Source organism: Molossus molossus, unplaced genomic scaffold (genome assembly GCF_014108415.1).
Source record: "Molossus molossus isolate mMolMol1 unplaced genomic scaffold, mMolMol1.p scaffold_m16_p_8, whole genome shotgun sequence".
NCBI classification, from domain to species: Eukaryota; Metazoa; Chordata; class Mammalia; order Chiroptera; family Molossidae; genus Molossus; species Molossus molossus.
The window spans coordinates 94,990,489-95,013,934 of NW_023425402.1; the positions used below are offsets into that span (position 1 = coordinate 94,990,489).

Sequence of the window (23,446 nt, forward strand, 5' to 3'; positions counted from 1 at the left end):
GCCCTGGGCCTCTGGCGCTTTCAGACCTGAGCCACCAGGCCTTTCGTCCAGGAAGGAGCCTCTCACCGGGTAAACCGTTAGGGGTGGTGCCAACCGCAGGTCAGAGCAAGAGATGAACGAAAAAACTGGTTTAGTCCAGAGCAGGGGCCGGGGCCAGGAAATCCCCAAATATAAGTGCCCTATTTTTGAATACCCCACAAAAGCTAAAGAAGAGGGAGTTCTGTGAAGTTAGAAAAGCTTTCCTGAACTCTACTTCTTTCTCAAAGTTTAGGAAAACTCACTTCAGGAAAAAAAAAAAAAATTGAGCAACAAAATGTATCAAGATCAACTCTCACATAAAGCAATTATAAGAAAAAGAGAACAAAATACTGTCACTGTAAATATAGCATGACCGAAATAGGTGCTCATTGAACAGGTCCAAACTAACCTATTATTTGAAAATAAGCATAAACCTTTAAGATAATGATAAAAGACATGAAAGACATCAGAATTGGAAAATCTCAAAAATGAGGTGACAGAACTCAGGAAAGAATTAACAATAAGAAAAGAAAACATTTCAGAAATTAAAACTAATTTTAGTCTTAATAGACAGAACAGATAAATACCTTAAAATAAACAGAAGGTCAATAAGAGGCACATTTTAAAACTTAAAAAATAAAGCAATAAAAAGATTCAAGAGAAAACGACAAATGCACATTGCAGATAGGCCAAAAAAAAAAAAAAAAAAAGAAGTTATGGATAATAGGATCCCTGAAGAAGAAACCCAAAGTAAAACAGAAAAAAAACTAAAAAACTCAAGGAAAACTTTTCTCCCCCCACCCTCATCAAAAAAGAAAAAGTTAAGTAATATACTGAAAGAGTCACATGCCTGAGAACACTGACTCAGAATGATCAACACTGGAGCATATTCTGGTAAAATGACTGGACTGTAAAGTAAAAGAAAAAAATCCTTTGGTCATTTAAAACAAACGGAAAAACATGACTTAAAAACAGAAAGACAGTTAAATAATCAAAGGAAAAAATGCGAAAAGCAATGATTTTATATTGAGAAAAACCAACCTTCTTGTATCTAGCAAAGTACAGAGGAAAACTGTCATCAATATGCAAGAACTCAAGTGGTATATTGGTCCTACAAGAACCTCTTAAGGAATCTGTTAGAGACCAGGCTTCAAACCAAATACTAGAGAAACAACATTCTAAGGACTGGTGGAGCACATTAAATATATTGTCATCTGTAGAGGTTAAGCTAAATGGGACCAACTGGAAGAGGCTCCTATTGGCCTAAGATGAGCTATAGTAATTGTAATAACTGCAATAGATCAAAACCTATCAAATATGTTAAAAATCTATGAATTCGTGATATTTAAAAAATAACCAAAAAAGGGCATCTTTGAAGGATAGGAAACCAGTTTGTTACTGGGGAAATTGGTTGGCATCTGACGCCAGCTCCTTGGCGCAGGGCAAGTTCTGGGTCACGATCACATTTTTTTGATAGTTGGCTGGGAGATTTCAACAGGCTTCTTCCACCTTGTTGGAGGCTGTGGCCCTCCCCTAAGCCTCAGTCTTCCATTGGGTTCTGGAAGGTGGGGCCCAGGTCCCTCTCGGTGCTGTCAGGCCGCCCAGTTTTCTGGAGCTCTGTGAACTCGTCGGCCACCCTGTATGAGACGCGCCAGGCCTTGCCCTCTGCAGCCTGGTGCAGGGTGGGCATCACCAGGGCCTCCACCCTCCTGGGGCAGGAGCTGGGCGATATTCACAACGCCTCCCCTGCCTGCCACCTACCGAGTCCTACGTTTCGGGAACAGGCCAGAAAACCTGGGGACGGCCTCACTCTGACGTTGTCCAGCTGCAGCACCTGGGCAACTCTCCCAGCTGGGAACGCTACACCAGGGGGTGTCATCTGAGCTCAGGTTCCGGAGTGGTGAGGGTCCCCAGCTCTCCCGCTGGGGCCCGGAGGACCTCATCCTCATCGGAGGTGACGTCTGTAAGGAGGGCAGAAGCTCGCTGTGGGTCCTTGCCACCCCGAGGGCCGCGACGTGGCGGACAGGCTCTCCACGCCATGCTGGCGAAGCTGCACATGCTGTTGTGGGGCCCTCTGTGAGCATGGCCGTGGTAGGGCATGTCCTCCCTAGCTGCAGCCATTGTAGCTCGAGCTGGTTCCTGCTGCGTCCGGCTACAGAGGGGTGGGGCCGGAAATAGGAGGGTAGGCGGGAAGTGGGACTGTACAGGGGCGGGGCCGGAAGTAGGTGGGAAATTGGACTAAAGAGGGGCAGGGCTGGAAATAGGAGGGTAGACCGGAAAGAGCAGGGAATGCCCGAAATGGGGCTACAGAGGGGCGGGGACGGAAGTAGGAGGGAAGACCGGAAATGGGGCTACAGAGGGGCGGGGCCGGAAGTAGGAGGGAAGACCGGAAATGGGGCTACAGAGGGGCGGGACCGGAAGTAGGAGGGAAGGCACAGTAATAGGGCTACAGAGGGGTGGGGCCGGAAATAGGGAAGGCTCAAAAATGGGAAGAGCCAGCCACAGACGTTTAAAAGTAGTTCTCTCTGGATGGTCAAGGAGCTAGAAACTTTAATTTTTCTTTCTTCCCTAGATGCAGAGGTCTATCTCATGTAGATTGGACATTTCAATACAATTTTACAAATTTCAGCCACAGGGCATTTTAGCAGTACTTGATTTAGAATGAAGGGGAAATTCAGAATGCAATCGTAGATATTTTTAGGCGACGGCTATGGTTTTTTCTCTTACATGACTTAAAACCGTGCGTTTTTCTGGAAGTGACATATGGTGAAAAGTCGCAGGTTTGCAAGAGCAGCTTTCTCCTCGCTGACCTTGTAAGTCTGAATCCTTGAAAGCCTTAGTGTCGGTGTCCTTACGGGTCATAAACGTGACGACGATCTCACTGCCCTTGACGGGAAAGGAGTTTGAAGGAAGGCTGTTAGTAAGGTGCAGAGTTCCATGCCAGTATGTTACCCTCGTTTCATCTCATGAGATCTGCAAAATCTCTTGCTCTCATTTCTCTTCTAACAGCAGTAAACGAAAACCTAGTCTTTCAAGAAATACATAGATCATCTAAAAATATTGGATAATTAGTGTAGTAATGAATTATCCTTTCAATTTCATCTTCATATTATGATATAAATAGCTATTTGCTTAGAAAAGAGAAAGAACAAGTATTATAACTAGCATAAAGACAAAACTGAGTTTGCTTGTATTCATTATGATAACTGGTTGGTCCTCTTTTTCATTTTTTACCAAACCATTGCTCTAGTGTTTTGAAACAGAGAAATATTAGGAACTGTGGTTTCATAGCAAATTTGACCAAATGTGTATAAATATCTTTTAAAGTTTTTGGTGAGAAAATAGACTTACTTCATTTTCTTGGTTCTATTCCAACTAAAGAATTACGTTCTGCTGACCTGAAGAGAATATCTGGTCCCATAGGATGAATTACTTTTTGCTTTTTCTTTTAATATTGCGTAAAGTTTATGGCCATGCATTTAGTGCCTTTTGATTACAACTGTTGGTGGTAGTTTTTTGTTTTTTTTTCCCTTGAAATGAAAATTGATGAAATAAAAATGTGGCATTTCTGTATGAGAATGAACTTTTTTCAAATATTAAATTTGGGCATTATATCAGAAACTAAGATTTAATCCCAGCCCCTGCTATAACTTTTTGGAAGGCACATAGATGTTGGTTATTTGTTGATTGGTTGATTTTGCTTTGTTTTTTCATGTCCTAAATATATATTTTGCTGAAGAGTGTATCATATGGAATTGGATTTGCACTTTTGGAATGATGTGTCACGTTTTCCCAAGCAGGAGTTCATGTTAAATCACAAATATAGATAAGCTAGAAGAACATTAATGCCAAGTGAAAGAGGCTTGTCATAAACAAACAAACAAAATACATATTGTATGATTCTATTTATAAGAAATATCCAGAATAGACAAATACATAGAAAGAGAAAGTAGATTAGTGGTGGCCAGTGAGTGAGTTGAGGGGAGGAGACAGTGAGTGAGGGAGAATAGCTGCTAATGGGTATAGGTTTCCTTTTGGGGTGATGAGAGGGTTCTGGAATTGCCTAGAGGTGATATTTGCACAGTTCTATGAATATACTAAAAAACACTGTGTTGCACACTGCACTGACTGGGCCGGACTGGGTAAGCAGCCTGGTAGCTTGTGCATGTGGCCTTTTCTTCCCTACTTCCCCCACTCAGTTGAAAACCTGGATATGGCTTGCAAACCACTGACCTAAGAAGTGAAAACTTCATGCTGCCAGATGGAGATGGCCCAAGTAAAAACTGGAGCCCATTACTGTATTATTTCCCTGTATGTTAACAATGTGTTAAGAGCAGACATAGAAATAAATTGGGTCATAAGTGCTTATCCTTGCATGGGGGCCTTCTTTTTACATTTCTGTCATGAAAAGCTTCTTTTCTTTTGTTTTCTTTACCAAAACATTTCAGGGTATACTCATAAACTTTATGATCTGCAGTTGTCATACCCATCCTAAAAGGCCTAAATGTCCTTTAGGGTAGGGGATATGTCCTCTTGGCTTTATTCTCAGTCCCAGGCTTTTCTTCTCTAAAAACGTCCTTCTTTACTCCCAATTATATTCTGCTTATTTATCCTATTCTGCCTGGATAAATCTTAGCACCAAAGATAAAGGGGTGAGAGGAAGGTGGAAGAGGGTAAAAGGGGCATAAATGCTGATGGAACGACACTTGACTTTGGATGGTTAACACACAGTACAGTATACAGATGATGTATTATAGAATTGTACACGTAAAAACTATATGCTTTTATTAACCAATGTTGCACCAATACATTTAGTAAAAGTAAGAAATGAAAATAAAGATTTAGTCCACAGTTTGTATGGTTGGGAAGGACGAAGTATTTTTTACTGTGTAGAGTAGGACTGTGGCGCTGCTCTCTGTCTCTTATTATTCCTCTTGTTCCAGACACAGTATTAGTAGTTTGTGTGTAGTCAGCATAGGCTATATAGATCACTCTCATTTCTTCACCTTAGTTAGAACCATGTATCAACCATGCTACTTCATCATCCCTAAGTGTTTAATAGTAAACTTCAACTTTTTTATAAATAGAAATCACTCAGTAAAATTTCCAAAGCTAATTTTACTTTTTGGGCAAGTTTTTAAAACATAAAGTTACCGAAACTGTTGTCATGTAATTGTATTAATTTATCTGATCTAATTTATTGTAGAAAGTTATTTCCTTCCATTTTAATGAGAGAAGTGTAATTTTTTTCAACCTCATAGACAACATCTGGGGAGGATGTACGAGACTTCACAAAGGTCCTGAAGAATAAGTTCAGATCAAAGAAATACTTTGCCAAACATCCTCGGCTTGGCTACCTGCCCGTTCAGACGGTTCTCGAAGGTGACAACTTAGAGACGTAAGTTTGATTTTAATATTAGAACTTCTATGCACTTATATCTGATAGTGTCTTTTATTATGTTGGTGACACAGGAATTGTTTGATACCTAAAACAATTTGTGTTTTGGTAAAATGTTTCATTTTAAAGAAGGTAAATTAAACTCAAAATCAATCTTCACAAGTTGAATTTTTACTGTTTGCTTTGGACATGCAGCCAAACTTTTGCGTTTAATTTTGCACTTGTTCCTAAATTTTGCAATGTGTTAATGTGTTAGCCTTTGCATAGGTTATCTCTTTTCCTTCTAAAAATACTTAAAGCAAATTGTGTTCTTTCATTATTTTATTTATTTTCCATTTTCCCTCTTTGGGGGATGTTTTACTATTTCTTATAGTATGTTTCACACCTATATACTTTTAATATAATGGTAATAATACTTAATCTATATTTACCTATGCTAAAATCTCATCAAAATCCAATATTACATTTTTAATTTTTGTTTTCTTGAACATGACAGAAACTTGAGATAGCTTTATATAGTATATAAAATAGATACAGCTTCTTTAAATTTTATAATTTGAGCTTACAAGCATAAATGAAACAAAATTTCAAGGTAACAAAATTACTATTGGATATTAAAGCAAAGAAAAATAACAATTTAGAGCCTGAGATGACGAATTTTGAAAATGAGCAGAACAAATGCAAGAAGTAATTTTAAATTACTAAACAATTATATATCAAGATAAAAAATGAATATGATTTAAATCTTTGAATCTTTAAAATATGAGCATAAATATGCCTGCCAAAGTAAGTGTGTGTGTGTGTGTGTGTGTGTGTGCACGCGCGCGCGCGAGCCTGAATCTTGGAGAAAATTAACTTTAATTGCTAGTCATCACCAGAGTTCCCAGTTGTAAAGGATACTGAGGTTCTTGTTCCAGAAAGATGGCCTCAAATGATTATAAGATAAGGTCAGAAGTGTGATGTGTGGAGTTTTTTGCATTATACAGTAGAAAAAAAATTGTAGAAAAAAAGTATAAAAACAGTTTCAAGTACAATTTTTGAGAAGTCAAACTTTATTTAACTTTCAAAACTCATAGAGACTTAATCTGAGGACAATAATAGTCCAGTGTATTGTGACATTGCGTGTCTCAAAGATATCAAAATAGAGGGATAGATTATTTAGCCTGATTTTTTTTCCTCCATGTAGACCACGGGCTTTGATACATTAATGGCAAATGTATTTTTTTACTTACTGTGGAACTGCTAAAATGTAGAAGAAAGACTGCAACTAACTATAATAGATGTCTTTATCTTGCTACAGGTAATATGGTGTGCATATAGAAAGAAATATAATGCAGCTGTATATGCAAACAGGTCTAAAAATACCATGTACATTTAAATCATATGGAAAAAAATCAAACTTTTCAATAACTTTGCTTGATATCCAACTGTATGCAATTAAGATATATGAGATATATGCCTTCCAGTCATTTTTTTCAACACTACATTTTAGAACAAATTTTAATAAGCAATTACAGTTCAGAGAGAGCTATTCAAATACTTAAATCCTTAGGAAAGGTAGATTTTTGGTCCTCTTTTTGTGGGTATATGTTTGTCCTTTTCTTCATTAGGTTGTATGATAATCCATTATTATTTGTCTTACTATCTAATATGTAGTGTAACTGGGCTGAACACTTAAGGATAAAGAAAAAATTTTACTACTCTTGACATGAGACCTAACTAACCTTTGGAGTAGCTGCTTGAAGCACAGAGTTATGGCACTAGTTTTATGTATGGAATAATTGATAGTTTGAACTCACGATGTACCTTTTGATAAATCATCGGCATTTTGTGCCTCAAATACGTATATCCTTGTTATTAACCGTGCACATAAATAGATCTTTTAAACTCCTTCTACGCAGTTTTGATAATTTGCCTTTCAGTGTCAAAATAATCATTGACATCCATCATTCTATTCTGAGTGACTCAAAGTAAAAATCAGAAAAGGCATGCCAAAAATTTTGTGGTAGGATTTCTGGCTGTAAGTCTGAAAATGCTTCATTTTGTCTAACATAAATTAACCAGCACTTTCAGTGAGAAGAAAACAAGAGAAAGAAGAGGAGTAGAAGATTAAATCAGATGTCACAAGATGCATTTTGAAAAAGATTTATGAGCTACTATTTAGAGTGGGCAGATTTTCTTCTTTTTTAAATCCAGAAACGTGTTCTTGTACTTGCTCTATAGTTCATTTTTCTGCTGAGCCCTTTCTAGTACAAGGCCGCTTAATCTTCTAGTGTAACAATTTATGTGAGTGGGTAGTAAAAAAGTTTGATTTTGTTTATTCTCCTATTTGTGGGAGGAGAACATTGGAGAAAAACCAGTGAAGTGGTAAATGTGTTGAAGTTATTTATGAAGCTGATTAGAATTTTCTTCTTCTTTCTCTTTTATCACTGCAAAATTTAATATCTTATCCTCTATCCCGTAATTATACTTGCACATATGGAGGGGATTTATGGGGGAAATCAGTTATTTCTAAAGGAAGGTAAACAAACTCATGCCTAGGTATTCCGTTAATTTTATATCTTTGCAGGATTTCTCAAACAATAAATCAAAATAAATGAGTAGAGTTTGGTTAAAAAGTGACCGTTGAAAATAGACCTGAAAAACAAGCTAAAATAGTGGCAAAAGCAATTTGAGAATTGTGAGAGATTGTTATTGGCTAAAAAGTTAGGTTGGTTTCTCTGAATTTTAAAGAATTAATGTAGACACCTGTCCCTGACATTGGCTAAGATGGAATAGATAAATTACACGGGCTTTTAAGATTCTTACCGCAGCAAAAACGAGCTCCTCGTCAGTGTGGTTATGGCCATGGGAGCCCTGGCCTGGGAGGAAGCAGCAGCTGACCTGAAACCTGAAAGATGTAAGGCCAAACATTCAGTGCTTGGTGTGGGAGCAGGAAAGGGAGAGTTTCCAGCGAGGAAACGTTTTCAAAGGCCCAGTGTCAAGATTATTTTCAAAACTGGGGTGGGAAGCTGGGAATCGTGACAAGCATGAGAGTGGAGAAAGAGTCAGAGACCACCGGATGAAGGGCCTCACAAGCCACACCAGGCTGTTTGGAGTTTATCCCGAGAGCGGTCAGGAACCATCGAAGGTTTACATGCTCGCGATGAGGGGACCCCACTTACCCTGCTCTGGGACAAGGGGATTTAAGAAAGCAAAAGGCTGGAAACATAAGGAGCCGTCTGTTCAGAATTTCAAACACTAAAAGAGTCACAAAGTTCTTCAAAGCAAGTCTGGGTTATAGTTCGTATACTGTTGAGTATATTGAGTGGTGTCTAATTCCTTGCATATTCAGTGTGTGATTAATCAGAACACCTTGTTCAGCCTCCACTCTGGAGCAGGGGGAGGCCTTATTAAATCTAGGCTAACACGCAGATCGATCTTATGTTTAACCCCATTTAATCATAGAGAATATTGCCTTCTTCTTTTTCTTTTTTCTTAAAATATTTTTTCTTTATTGATTTTAGACAGAGAGAGAGAAACATCGAAGAGAGAGAACATCGATTGGCCGTCTCCTGCATGCCCCCCACTGGGGATTTGGCCCACAACCTGGGCATGTGCCCTGACCAGGAATAGAACCGGTGACCTCTGGGTGCAGGGGTCGACGCTCAACCACTGAACCATACCGGCCAGGCTCCTTTTCTTTCTTTTCCTTCCAGAGTTAAATGAAAAAGCTTATCACTTAAGGGTGGTTTTTTTCCCCCTACAAATCAAACTACTTTGAAGTCAATGAAGCCTTAAGTTTAATTTTTCAACTCTTTATTTCTTTTCTTAGAAAATGTTTCAGTATATAAGAAGACGGTTTGAGAAACGCTTCAGTTCAGCTTTCTGTCTCTGGCATCCGTATCTTAGTTCTGTGAAGCACGCCTGTGCTCTCCGCGTTAACTTCCCGAGAGCAGCCACGCCGTTTCACCAAGCCTTTCCAAGTTCAATCAAGGCTCTTAAAAAACACATATTTTTCTTGTGTTTAAAGCTCACGGTAAATGCTGTGATACCCTTGAATTGCAGAAATAATCTCTCAAGCAGTTACAATTTTTTGGAACGTGTGTAGCAAACCATTCACCTGACATTTAACATCTGTATTTTGGAGTTAATGAAAAGTAATCATGTAAAAAGACTATTGAATAGTACAGTATTGTTTCATTGTTCTTGTGTCTGTTTTATCCATGGATAATTAAGTCTATTTACAATATAAATATTCTGACAAACACAGACTGGATAAATGCCTGGTTTTGAAAGCAGGTTCAAAGACTCTCAGTTTTTCATCCCAATAAGATGACCTTCTATCCCTTTTTAGTCTGTGCTATTTAGACATCAACGTGTGCCTCCCACTAGGAGATGAGATCATTAACTTTTTCTTTAGTATGTATGTATAATAGATTTAGGAGAATCAAGTAGAATGAAAATAATTCAGCTTTCCTTCTTCATTGTTTCAATCAGCATTGACTTTTGTAGGAGACTTTATTTAATTAGAGAACTGATTTTCTTTATTTTAGACTTTTAAATTTCCACACTCACCAAAAAAAAAGTTAGAGTTTGAGCTAGCTTTTAATTAGGACCAGTTGTTTTCAAAAAGGTATTTCACGGACATGGGGATTTCAGGGCCAGGAGTAATACTGAATGATCACGTTCCAGACCCAAGCCACGATTCAAACATAACCAGTTTTTTTTTTTTTTTTTATCAGTTTCATAGATTGAACTTCTGAATAAAATCTTGTATGAAGAAAGTGTAACATGATCTAAAAAGTTGTTTTCAGTTTTATTGATAATGTGAAGTTTTTGATGGGGTGTAGGGGAGATATCTAGTTGTTAGGTCTTTTTTCAATTTGTCTGTGAGGTTGAGATACTTGGTGTGCACCTGGATATGAATGTTTTCTTTTAAAATTGAACATATTTTTTTAAATAAAATTGGACAGAGAGTCAGAAAAGTCTTATTGCAACTCTGCCATCAGTATATAATATAGTCTTTGGTATTTAACTTTACCTTTCTGACCAAATTCCTTGGTCAGAAAGGTAAAGAAAAATATGATTGCATCTTTCTTCACTATATTATAATAGGAATATTATATTTAAATTGTTTCTATAATTTTGAGCTATTTTGGAGCATTCTGTCTCATGTTTTCAATAAGAATATTTAAAGATTTATTTGCTGTCCCATAACAAATACCCGTAGTATCTGTGAAAAGGCCCCAGTAGGCACGTAAATATCAGCATCTTCTCTAGAATAAACAGTGACTTCTGTGACTTGACTTTAGGTGGTGAGACCTAACAGAGCAGAGGAAGACAACTGAGATGTTCCCCTCCCACGGCTTTTGTCTAATTTGCTCTAAAGTGTTTGTTCTGTGACTTTTGTTTCCCTCTCCCCTCTCTGCAGTCCTATCACACTCATCAGTATGTGGCCGGAGCATTATGAGTGAGTATTTACAGCTCCATATACGGAAGAGGATGTTCTGATCGGTTTTGTTAGCATGGGGGTGATTACTAAACTCTTGTTCTAAAATAACAGTTCTGCCTCCCGGGTAACAATCCTAGTGGTCTCTTTGCATGGCAAATTCATTATTTAACTAAGCTAACGTTTCTAATAGGAACACCTATCAATATGCAGTATAAAACTGTTTATTTGCATTTTCCTTTATAGCCCCTCACAGTCTCCTCAGCTGTTTCATGATGATACCCATTCAAGAATTGAACAGTATGCCACACGGTAAGAAACTTTTATAGGAGCCCTTGCTGCACTGCCTCCCAGAATGTACCTTTTTCTGTGTTGATCCTATACCATTAATGTGCCTTGACTTCAGGGATGTTGCTTTGTAGGAGTCATAATTCCATTATATTTGGAATTGGGGCCCTCATCTTTCTATGTGGTAATTTGCACTTTACCAAACACCTGCTACACACTCTATAAAGAGTATAAAGAGTAACTCAGCAGCATGTGATTATTGAGCTCATGAGAATCCAAACACTGCACAAGCAGGATTTAGACAATGTAACCCAGTCTCACTGAATGAAAGTAGGGATTGAAAGTGTTCTCAGGAGATGGTGCACATATGAATTACAATATGTGATTAATAAATGCTAATGCTTTAGTACAGGGGTTTATTTTAGAGCCCCTCTCCCCCCAAAAGTATAAAGAATAAGCTGGTCTTGATGGTATGCAGAAACTTCAAAAAACATGTATACTAGGTGTCTGTGGTGCTAGTAACTAGCTATGCCTAAAAAGGTTAGTTCAAGCACCATAAAAATAGTAACATTTGAGCTGGATCTTGGCCAAAGAGAATTTCTGGGACAAGCCAGGCTTGGACTAATGAGAAAGTATTCTCAAACGCATCGAGCTGGGCAAGAACGTGGCTTGTGCAAAGAACTGCAGGTAGGGAAAGGGTCGAGGATGAAGAGTGGATGGACAGACAGAAGCTGGAGTCCAATAATGAAGGCCCACTTGCTGAGGAGCAGCATTATGTCCTTAGGTAAAGGGGGAGTGGTGGAGAGTCTTGAAGCATGAAAGGAACATAGTCAGATTTGTGTGAGAGTGAAGATGGATTTGTGGGTCTAGGCGGGTAATTAGGAGGCCAAGCCAGGATGTGAGGGTGATCTGGCTGCGACATCTGTCACCCCCGTGATTGCCTGGGTTGATTTGGCTGATCTGGCTGGCTAGGTGGGTGTCCCCCCTCCTCCCTCAACCGATCCATGTGCGTCCCTCCCGAAGCTGTGAGCTCGGTCGAAGAGGACGACCTTCCCCCCAGAGGAGAGGACTGGTCTTCAGTCAAGGGTGTACGAGTAGCTGTACTCCCCTGCTAGAACCTCCAAACAAGCTCTCAAGGAGGCTAAGCCAATTGGGAAGCTGTAGAACATGGTATAAGATAAAGACCTACAGGCCTTAAGTCAGTGGTGATAGAAACATAACTCAACATTAAATGTTGTTTTAATATCACAATCTTTAGAAGATTTGAACCTTTCTATATTTTGATTTTATGACAGTTTAAGAATGACTGGGGCTGTACCTCCAGTTGACAACACCCCATGTGGCCACCTTGCCTAACCTCCTTGTTTTCATTTTTCAGACTGGCCCAGATGGAAAGGACTAATGGGTCTTTCCTCACTGACAGCAGCTCTACCACAGGAAGTGTGTAAGTAACTCATGGAATTAGTGCTGCCCGGTAGGCTGGTCTGGTCTTATGGCTGTCGGAAATGATCTTCACTAATCGTGGCCCTGGATTTTGATCCCAATCAAAACTGATGTGTGATTACAAAAATGTCTACATAGATTTTATGCTTTCAAGCCATGGTAGTATAAACTGGATGTTTATTTACTTTCATATAAGTCAATGAAAAAAATTCTGTATTTGGTGGCTAATCTGCTTCAGGAGAATCAGATTGTTCTGTTAATTGATACAGATGTAGATAGTCATTGCATTTGTATGAATTGTCTTGTTAATTTCACATATGTAATTCCATAGACTTTGTGCCCATCTGTAAATAATGTTCCTTCTGCTCACGTTTCCTCCACAGCCCCGGCACCGAACAACTGTGACTCACACACACTTGGACATACACTCCCCTCCCTTCCATTGAAAAGTGTTAATTCTTCTGCCAATGTTTGATTAGCAACTAAGAAAAGCCTCATTGACTTTAGAATATTTTTTAAAAACCTTTCTAGGCAGATATTTTGTTTGACATTGTTGTGTGTCGTTGTGCTTTTGGAACTTTTTCTTCCCCCACCCCTTGAAATTAAGCTGTTAATTCTGAATGGTGTCTCAGGATTTCAGCAGTGTCAAGTTTACTTGATTACTCGGGTTCGTTGCACTTTGGATCCAAGGGAAGCTGTAAGGTAGCCAGAAACGTTGTAGGACACAGTACCTAGATGTCCTATCCCAAAGGACCATGGAGAGAGCCAAGTGAACTACCGTCGGACTCTAATATAGAATATTTCCCTGTCAATATTTTAAAAATAGTTTTACTGTCATTAAGCTTATACATAAATGTTCTCAGGAGATTCTTTAATTTTAAATTTCAAAGGTTAACATGTTAATACTTTACAGTAATACAGTAGTGACTTATGCATTATTATTTATGTACTGTGGATATGGAACAATTCCCAAACAAGATAATGCCATGTTCATATTCTTGTTTCATATTTAACCTGCTATATGTAGTTTATGTAAAAGAGTTAAATATATTGAATATCTCCTAAATCAACCTTTTCTTCCAAGGTTGACAATAGCTAAAGAATTAAACACAATTAAAAAATAATAATTGAAACCAAAGTAATTAAAACCAAATTTAAATTATGTAAAATGTGTTTGTCACCTCCTGTGAACAGAGTAAAGATAATGCTCAAATTTAGTATATCCTATCTCCACATTAAAATCAACACTATTTATTTTTAAATTTAGTACTAATATCTAAGGAAAGAAAAAAAATAATTAGATGATTAACAGCTGAATACAATTCAATATGCTATTGATAGATGGTATATACCTCTATATCTTTTCCCAACTTCCCATTCAGTGAAGTCATTAGCTTAAATTGGCCATGATGGAAGTACTTAAATCATAAAAATTGAAAATGCTACAATTCAGGGACTTTTCACTCACCTTTTCGAGAACCTGCTGTTCGAGGGTCACCAGCACACCACTGCCGTGCCCCAAGGGAAAGGGCTGCAGAGGTAGATGGTGTGTGTCCATGAATCTTACGTGCTCGAGAGAAAACAGGTGAGTGCTCCCACCGGCGGCACATGGCGAGGGCCTCTGTGGTAGAGGGACTAATGGCCCCCAAGAGAAGTCCACATCCTAATCCCTGAATTATTTGAATATGTCACTTTATGTGGCAGAAGGGACTTTGTACATGTGATTAAATGAAGGATCTTAAAATGGGGAGATTATCCTGGATTATCTGGATGGAGCCAATGTAATCACAGGCGTCCTGCTAAGAGGGAGGAGAGTCAGTGTGAGGGAAGGAGATGTAACCATAGAAGCAGAGCACCGATACAGAGAGATTTGCAGATGTTAACACCGCTGGCTTTGGAAATGGAGGAATACAGGTGGCCTTCAGGCAGTGGAAGAGGCAAGGAAACACTCTCCCTGATAAGATTAAGTTAAATTAAGAGTGTGAGAAGGTCTAAACGATGAAAGAGAAATTGCTTCCTAGTCACTGGTGTACTGATATTTTCTTAATGAATATGTTGATCAGTCTTATTTTGATAAAGCTGGTTTTGGAAGGTCTTTGCTCTTTCACAGTTTGAATTACTGAGTAAACTAGGGTTCTTTTTTCTGTGGACGTGCAGGGTTCAGCCATTCAGAGGAGAATACTAACAAGGACTCGGACTCATTAAGCCCTACTTAGAACCTAAAACCCAGTGGTTTGACTTGTAATGGTCACTTTTTCTTCTTTAAATGTATATTTACTTATTTAAATATTTCAATTTAATCAGTACTAGTGACTCAAAAAGACAAAAAACTGTTACTATAATAAACACCCTTTCTCCCAAGGAATAGAGACTTATGATGAGGATGATTATTACCTTTTTGGGCTGATGGGGCTTCAGGATTTGTGAAGGAAGTGTTAGGAACTAAGCCTCAGTATTTCTCTGGCTCTCCAGCTGTTTCCCACCCATAACTTCGCATCTTGGGTCATAGGGTACTGGAAGAAATGTTAGCTGCTCTTAACAAGGTACCGTGCTGTCCTTTCATTGCTTCAGCTTGGATCAAAGTGTGTGTCCCGCCGGACATCTTTGTAATAGCAGAAAGTACACAGCGTACTCTAACACTCTGGCCTTCCCCTGGAAATTCCCTGAAGCTCCAGCATTGGTCAGATCATGATATAAACTCAAGAGACAATAGATGGCAGAGTTTAGTACCACTCAACAGTATCGCCAGCCTCTGAACAAGGGGGTGGGGGTGGGGTGGGCAGTGCTTGGCCTTGGCCGTTCTGCTTCACACTCAGGTCTGTCTGAGGACAGCCAGCGTTAAGCTACTAGCAATTCTTAATTGTTCTTGGGCAAGGTTAAAAGCTACCTCCAAGTACCTTAAATGAAAAAAAATGATATAAGTTAGCAAATCTCTATACATTTTAGAATTGTTCTGTCTCAAACTCTCCACCTTTCTCCAAGGCCCTCTTAAGTTGAGGTTTTTGTTATTCCAAGCTGGGTCATAGAAATCTTATTAGGTTTCTCTTTAATAGTAATGGAGATGATGTAAAAACAACCACCACCTCCTCCTTAGTGTAGAGGGTACTAAAAGCCAAGCACTGTTCTAAGCACTTGGCCCATCTTTGCTTATTTAATCCTCCCAGAACCCTTCGAGATGATACTCTTGTTCTTGTTACCACCATGATGCAGATGAGTACGTTGAGGCCCTAAGAGATTAAGGAGCTTGCCCAGAGTCTCACAGGAAGTGGTGGAGCTGGGATTCAGACCCAGGCAGCCTACCTCCAGGCACAGGCACCCTGGCCACCCTTGACCACCCCACTATCTCAGCTGCTTTGCGAGGAGATGCCTTCCCAGACGGGGGTTGAGGGGTCAGAGCATCTGAAGTTTTAGCTAGTCTTCCCGGAGGTTAACACTGACCTTGTCCCAATGCCACTGTGCATCCGTGCCTCAGCTTCACAGTCAAAGCTTGTCTGTGTCTCACAGGACCTTTTCGTAGTAGCAGGAAGTATGGATAGGTAGATAATATACATAGCAGCGGGAGGTATAGATACAAGATTTTGTAACTCAACATCTGGCCGGACCAATCTCCTATATTTGCTTTGGGTGATCTCAGCCACAGGCAATAACAGAGCCCTAGGCTTTGAGGTATGAATTTTGAGATTTGAGCCTGTAATTCTCTCTAAGTTCCATGTCTCTTTGGTCATTTCTGTCTTCAGAAGCAGCTTGACTTTTCTCTGTCCCTCAGATTGGCCTGTGGAACCAGTGGCCTCGCGCCCCACAGCAGTCACCTTCCGTGAATCTGGTCAGTTAGCTGTTGCTTCTCTCTGCCTCGTGGAATGCTGCCTTCCCGGCCTAGGCCTGAAGCAGTCTCGCAGCTCTTTATCCCACACAGACCCAAATCCCAGCTCTTGCCTTTTCCCTGAGCGTCGGACTCGACAATTTAAAGGGCACTGATTTTAAGGATGCGAATTTTTTTGAAGGCATAATTGAGCAATCATGTCTCAAAGAGAGACAGGACCCAGGACAGTCCTGAGGAATCTCAGTAGCAGGAACTCAAGGCCCTTGCCAGCAGGATGTCTCATTTCATCCTCCCTCTGCCCTTGAGAGACACTGTTTTATGTGGGAAGGTCAAATTGGGAGGCGGGTGTGGTGCGCACTGACCTTGCTGTTTGCAAGTCTGAAGCAGGGATCAGAATAATCCTTTAAAGAAAGGAGATTATTATTTTTATTTATGTCTTGCCTACTTGCAAAAGCTCATTGGATGAATCATAGTTCTTTTGTCATCTGATATGTACTAATTTTGTAGTGTAGATAGTGTTTACTATGTGTGACTTAAACAGTATAATTATATTCCATCTAATGGTATTTTGTTGGTACAGACCTATATTTTTACAACATTTTCAATTTTAGCACTAGGCACACTATTGGCATTTAATGACCCTAGGTACCCTCATGCACTGTCTGTAGCTAAAGGATATGCTCTTATTTTTCACTATATATAATTAAGAACTTGACTGTATCTATTTTTATATTTAACTTTTTAGCCTAATAATCTGTGAAAAATACTTAAGACTAAAATTATACGTTCCGTGTAAATAATTTTTTATAGAAACTGGCTTACTTCCCTTCAGGATATGTTAATGAAAGAATGTAATGATAGTGGTGATGATGATAATTATAATTATAATAATATGTTAAACCCCATCAGCTTCCCATAAGAAATGAATCTGTGTAAATGTTGACAACAAAATGCATCTCCAATGCTAATTTTGACTCATCTGTGTGCATATTTGTTTCACTGATGCTTTTACGAAGTCCTATCCTATAAAGCCCTAGAGCCCAGGATTTGTTTCCCAAAAGCCATCAAAACAGACGAGGTATAAACTGCTAACTGTGTGCCAGGCCAAAACTGCTAACTGTGTGCCAGGCCAGCACTCTCCTGCTAGCATTAGTCAGGAGGTCTGTCATTTGCACATTGGAAAGGAGATTTGACTGGATCTCCCCATAAATGAAGGTAGGGGGTTCCAGGTCTGCTGGGAAGCATTTTCTTCTCAAAAACATGTCAGCCTGTTTGCTTTGTTACACTTCTATTTTCGTCAGTCATTAGATTCAACCACATTATTGATATATCTAGTTCATTGGACAAGTAGTTAGAAAAGTGGGAAAATACAACTGAATTAATTGTAGTTTCTTATTTGAATGAAGAGCGATTGATCATAGAAATGCCATGCTGATAATATTAAGTAAGATATCTATATTTATTTCCAAAATATAATTATAATTTGTGCTAAGTTATTTAAATAAAGAATATGAGGGCTATATTTTCCTATCTATGGGTCACAGAGTATTACAAAATGGCTTTCAGCTGAAGACAGTGAATCGGCGGACGTCTTAGTCCACGTGGGCTACTGCAACAAAACGCCTTAGACTGGGCGGCTTATACACAACAAATGCTTATTTCTGGCAGTTCCAGAGGCTGGAAGTCTAAGATCAAGGCCCCGCAAATATGATTTCGGATGAGAGTCAGCTTCCTGGTCCATAGATGGCCACCTTTTTGCTGTGTCCTCACATGGTGGAGATGACAACTCTGGTCTCTTCAGTCCTTTGTGAAGGCACTAATCCCACTCATGAGGTCCCACTCTTATGACCTGATCACCTCCCACAGATGTGGAAGCTGACAGCTATCATTGGGGGTTAGGACTCAATATATGAATTTTGGGGAGACACAAACGTTTAGTCTATAGCTGTTTATTTTTAATTGATAGTCTACTTTTTGGCATTTGATTTTGCCTGTATTTTTTATATAAACTGTTTTTGTAGTATACTTTATTGTATAGTCTCTACTGAGTAAAATATCTCTTCTGAGGTTTGTGATAAATACATGTTAGAGTAAGGCAAAGCATGAAATGTTGGTATGTGTAGTATACATACAGTATTAGATAAATATCTTCCTAGAGTTTTAGAGGGAGGTCGTGGGTTGTCGTAGAAACATGTCATTGAATGTAAGACATGTCCAAACCTGTAGAGAACTTTTATGAGTTTATTTGAGCCAAACTGAGGACATGCTGGGAAGAAAGATCTAAAATGCTCCAGAGAGTGAGGGTTTTGCAATTTCTGGTTTACCCTTGGAATTAAGGAGGCAACAGATGAGGATTCCATGAAGGTGGGAGAAAGCAAGGTACAGGGTAATTAATGAGATTGTCTTCTCCCTTAGGGTGGGTGTGTCATGGAGAGGTCTGGAAAAGAGGGTTATCTCCAGCATTTCAAAGATGTGTTAACCTAAATGCAGAAGAGCGATGGACAGGGCTTGCTTAAACCTTTAACTAAAGAAGGTATAGTCCTGAAGCAGGATGACCCGCCGTGACCTTACCAGTTAGGAATTTGTGAGCAGATGACCCCAGGAGATTACGTTTGGTTAGATTTATTACAGCAACCCTTTTTCCTTCACAGGGGCATGGAGCTTTAAGGCAAACGTGGCCCAGCAGCCATCCTGGTCATCATGGATCCACTTCCTTCGTGTGCAGAGACATCAGTGTCCAGACATGAGCCTCTGTTTAATTTGTCTCCCTAGGGAGGATGAACATGCCCTCATCCAGCAGTACTGCCAGACCCTCGGAGGGGAGTCGCCAGTGAGCCAGCCCCAGAGTCCAGCTCAGATCCTGAAGTCGGTAGAAAGGGAAGAACGCGGGGAGCTGGAGCGGATCATTTTGGAACTGGAGGAGGAACAAAGGTGTGCTAGACCTGGGAGCAGAAGACGTGTCATCCTGGGAAGACTCGCAGTGGAGAATTCTTAATAATAACTTCAACATGCCCCCTACCCATCCTCCTTTCAAGCTGTTGTCCAAGAAATGGAGTCAAAGTTTTATAGGACATTACCAAGCTGGCCTGCCGGCTGTAGGTTACAGCAGCATTGGGGTTTCAGGCATGATATCTATTAGAACAATTACTTAAAGCTACCATTTTATTCATGCTTGCTCGTCTCACTGTTAAGAAGTAATTTTATCCAGGAGGAAATAAATAGCATGTGCTAAATGGGGAGCTCATAGACAATTTTGGGTAGAAGTTGATGTGCACCACAGTAATTTCAGTTTTTGTTTTTCTGTATTAGAAATTTGCAGGTGGAATATGAGCAGCTAAAGGAGCAGCACCTGAGAAGGGGGCTCCCAGTCGGTTCCCCTCCAGACTCTATTGTATCTCCTCATCACACATCTGAGGATTCAGAGCTTATAGCAGAAGCAAAGCTCCTCAGGCAGCACAAAGGTCGGCTGGAGGCTCGGATGCAGATTTTGGAAGATCACAATAAGCAGTTGGAGTCGCAGCTGCACCGACTTCGACAGCTGCTGGAGCAGGTAGAGTGTGCAGAGCTCAGTGCCACCCCTTTCCAGTCCCATCTGCCAGGGGCTTGGCCCAGTGTCACTGGAGGTTCGGTTTCTCAGTTCCATAGTTAATTTAGACCTGCTTAGGAATCCCTCTACCAACGTAAGCAATAAATCCTCACTGGCAGACACACAAAATGTGCCTGCCCATTTTTGGATGGAATTTCCCATTCATCTTTAACACTGAAATCTATCTCAGCTCTGAATAGTTTAAGGAAAAATATCCTATGACATACATCTGCATATATTAAACAGGGGAAACATCTGTATAGATTAAGGGAAAGGAAGTGACCTGAACTCTTCATTCTAAAGCCTTTCTTCCAATGAGCTATTTTCAGGAAAATTAAGTAACAGATGTTTATTAATTTGCTACTAATATTTCCTAACATTATGCCATGTTTTATGGCAGTTGCTTGCAAAATGTGTTGACATTAAGAAATACAATTTACATTATGATGAACACACACATGTATGATGACTATAAAATAATTGCTGTTATAAAAAATACTCTTATTTTTTATATTTGTTCTTTCCTTCCTCCCGCCTTCCTTCCCTCCTTTGTTCCTTCTTTCCTTTTTCTCTTCTTCTGTGTCTCTCTTCTTTCCTCCTTCCATTCCATTTTTTATTCTGTCTTTCCTTCTTAGTGCTGATCGAAAAGTTGACTTACGAATTCAATTTTATAACTCATCAATGGATAATAGCCTGTAATTTTGAAAAACACTGTTCTTTGAGATATAACAATTTCTGCCTTTTGGTGCCTGCACTTCTGTTAGGGACCATAATGAGATAGTGGGATATATAACAAGATGGTTTCTTATATAAAGACACAACACACTGTAGAGAATTGAATACTTGATTATATCCAGCAGTTAAATAATAGGAGCCATGTCACAGAACCAGCCATGAAGATACCTTTGCCGCAGGCGTGGGCTGTCGAGAATCCCAGCAAATGGGCCCAAAGCGTCTCTCTGTTGAACCCCTGGTGTCCCGTCTATGTCATCTTTTGCCTTCTTTGGCTTTTGCAGTGAGGGACCCCTGGCGGTGACTAGGAATGCCTTTCTCCGGAGGGGATTTATTGGATCAAAGGCAGAAACAACTTTCTCTCCAGTGACTCTTTCAAATTTTAGAAAACCGTCTTTCATACTTACTGTCAGTATCTTTTTACATGTCAGAATCATTCAAAACCGCGTGATTTCTGCATTCGCTACACAGCAGGCCCAAAATCACCCTTTATATTTTGACCATGCACTTTTCTGCATGCCTGCCACTGTTTCGGAATTTGTGTGAGACTGTTTTGGGGACAGGTTACTTCGGAGCCTCCACATTGTGTATCATTAGAAAGTAATAGTTCCCCCAAAATGGCTCATGGCCGGGTGCTCTCCAAGTCCCCTGAACCGCCTGGTGCTTACCTCTGTGCCAGTCACACACACAGGAAAAGGGACACTGTTAATACTATGAATCTGAAGCTTATGAATGGTGCCTGTGTCAGGGATGAACTTTCTCTTGAAGCTCATGTTTAGAATATGAAGTGTTAGTATTAACAACCCAGTGCGCAGATCACAATCACTGCTGAAGGAGGCCACACTCCAAAAGCTTAGTTTGCCGGAGCCTGCTGATGGTTTGAGAGCTGGAGGCTCTTTGCCACCCTTCCCCTCCCCGCCCCTTCCCTCCCTCCATCTCCTAATGGCTCCTGTGTTTTCAGAATTGCACAGTAGTGTTTTTAAAGATAGCACATATCTGAATGGCTCAGACTATCCCAGACTACAGAGCTCTCTTATCTCTTCTTAATGACAGTATGAATGCCAGAAGGAGACAGAAAATTCAACTCTGAAAATAAAAACTAATATGATTTAAAAAAAACAAACATCGGCATTAAGTACATTTTAACTTCTGCATTCCCTCCACAGTGGGTCACACTTTCTCACCTGACCACATTCTTGTCAACACGTCTATCATCATTTCAAAGCTTCGTGCAACAGTGCACTTAGCCAGGGTCTGCTCGGTGTCAGATTCTGAGATCATGGCTCAGAAATTCTCACTGGCCACCACCTCACAGGCCTGACATCCTGTCAGCATCCCCAGTTCACAAAGAAAGAATCCGAGGCACGGAAGGTGAAAAATTTGCCCAGAATTACACAGCTTCTGATCGACAGAGTTCAAATCTAAGCACCTGACTTCAAAACAGTGCTCTTAACCACTCTGTAATATTGTCTTTAAATATTGATTTAAACCTAAAAATGAGCTGATTTTGAAATTGGGTCAATCTACAATATGAAAAGCAGTGCTAAATTTTGAAAAATGAATTAAGCATGTTTCTAAATTCACTTGGTTGACATAAAAGTAAGAGGGAGAACAAATGAGGAATGAAGTTGATACTGATGCATGAATCTTGCGATATAACTAAGTGAGTTCTTCAAGTTGCGCAGACTGAAGGGGAAGACCACTTAGTGCTCAGGTGAGTTCTAGTATCTACTGATGCTAAAATGTATTTGAAAATGGCCAAGAGTAAGGAACTCTGCATGGTTTAATTATCCCTGGTAGGAAAGGGAAGTTAAAAATGGAAATGGTTTCCTTAATAATATTTTAATTCCTTCTTTTGCCTAAACTCTGCATGTGATTCCAGCCTGAATCTGATTCCCGAATCAACGGCGTCTCCCCCTGGGCGTCCCCTCAGCGATCCGCGCTGGGCCACGCGCTCGATGCGGACCCCAGCCCACAGTTCCCCCCAGCAGGTCAGTGTCCCCCAGACTTGGCTGCCCCCCGACACTGCTCTGGTCTGTGCCATTTGTTATTTTCATTTTAAGTTAGAAATCATACACGTGGCTGTCTTAACACACAAAGGAGTTTTCTTTTCTCTTTGGTCTCAGGTGAGTACAAAGCCACTTAACAATATCAAAAATGCAAAAGTATGTAAACAGTGTGTAATAGTGGATCGAATTTTGGTGAAAGATGAAAAAAAGTGCTCTTTTCTTTTGGGATGAGCAACAAATTACGTTTTTTGCCTTGGGAATGATTATGTTTTCTTTTTTTTTTAAGTAAATTTCCTTTCTCTAAGACTTCACATTTGTACATATTCAGAATATAATACTAAAGAACATTACACTAAACATGGTTTTCTCTGCCCAGATCTGGGAACTCAGTATTCTGCGTTCTCCACTTCAATCCCTGTAGACATTGCCACCCCCGTCACCCCCATTTGGAGCAGAGGTCCCTCCAGCCTTCCTTGATTGCAGAGAGGACCTGTCAGTGCTGCTAGGAAGGACCCTGTCAACCACGCATCCCGGGATGACATTTTGTTATGGATGAAATTCAGTTCCAAAATTCTACTGGGGGCCACCTACTTTAACCAAATTCATTTGTTTATGAGATATCTTTTGCTACATTAATCAGAAGAAAACTTAAAATACTAATACTATTTTAATTTTTTTTAACAAGAGAATTATTTTGCTATTCATTCTAGAATAAAACCAT

The 23,446-nt window shown here is 39.8% G+C and overlaps 1 protein-coding gene across 2 annotated transcripts in view; it reads left to right on the top strand.

Moving 5' to 3' along the window:
* The window catches only part of UTRN (utrophin), a 466,391-nt gene that overhangs the window by 429,741 nt on the left and 13,204 nt on the right, over positions 1–23,446 (top strand). For both annotated transcript variants that reach the window (XM_036248256.1, XM_036248257.1), the window contains 7 exons: positions 5,280–5,416; positions 10,830–10,868; positions 11,094–11,159; positions 12,514–12,579; positions 19,171–19,329; positions 19,708–19,948; positions 22,599–22,707. In XM_036248256.1, coding sequence (XP_036104149.1) covers positions 5,280–5,416; positions 10,830–10,868; positions 11,094–11,159; positions 12,514–12,579; positions 19,171–19,329; positions 19,708–19,948; positions 22,599–22,707 — 817 coding nt within the window. The remainder of the gene's footprint in view (positions 1–5,279; positions 5,417–10,829; positions 10,869–11,093; positions 11,160–12,513; positions 12,580–19,170; positions 19,330–19,707; positions 19,949–22,598; positions 22,708–23,446) is intronic.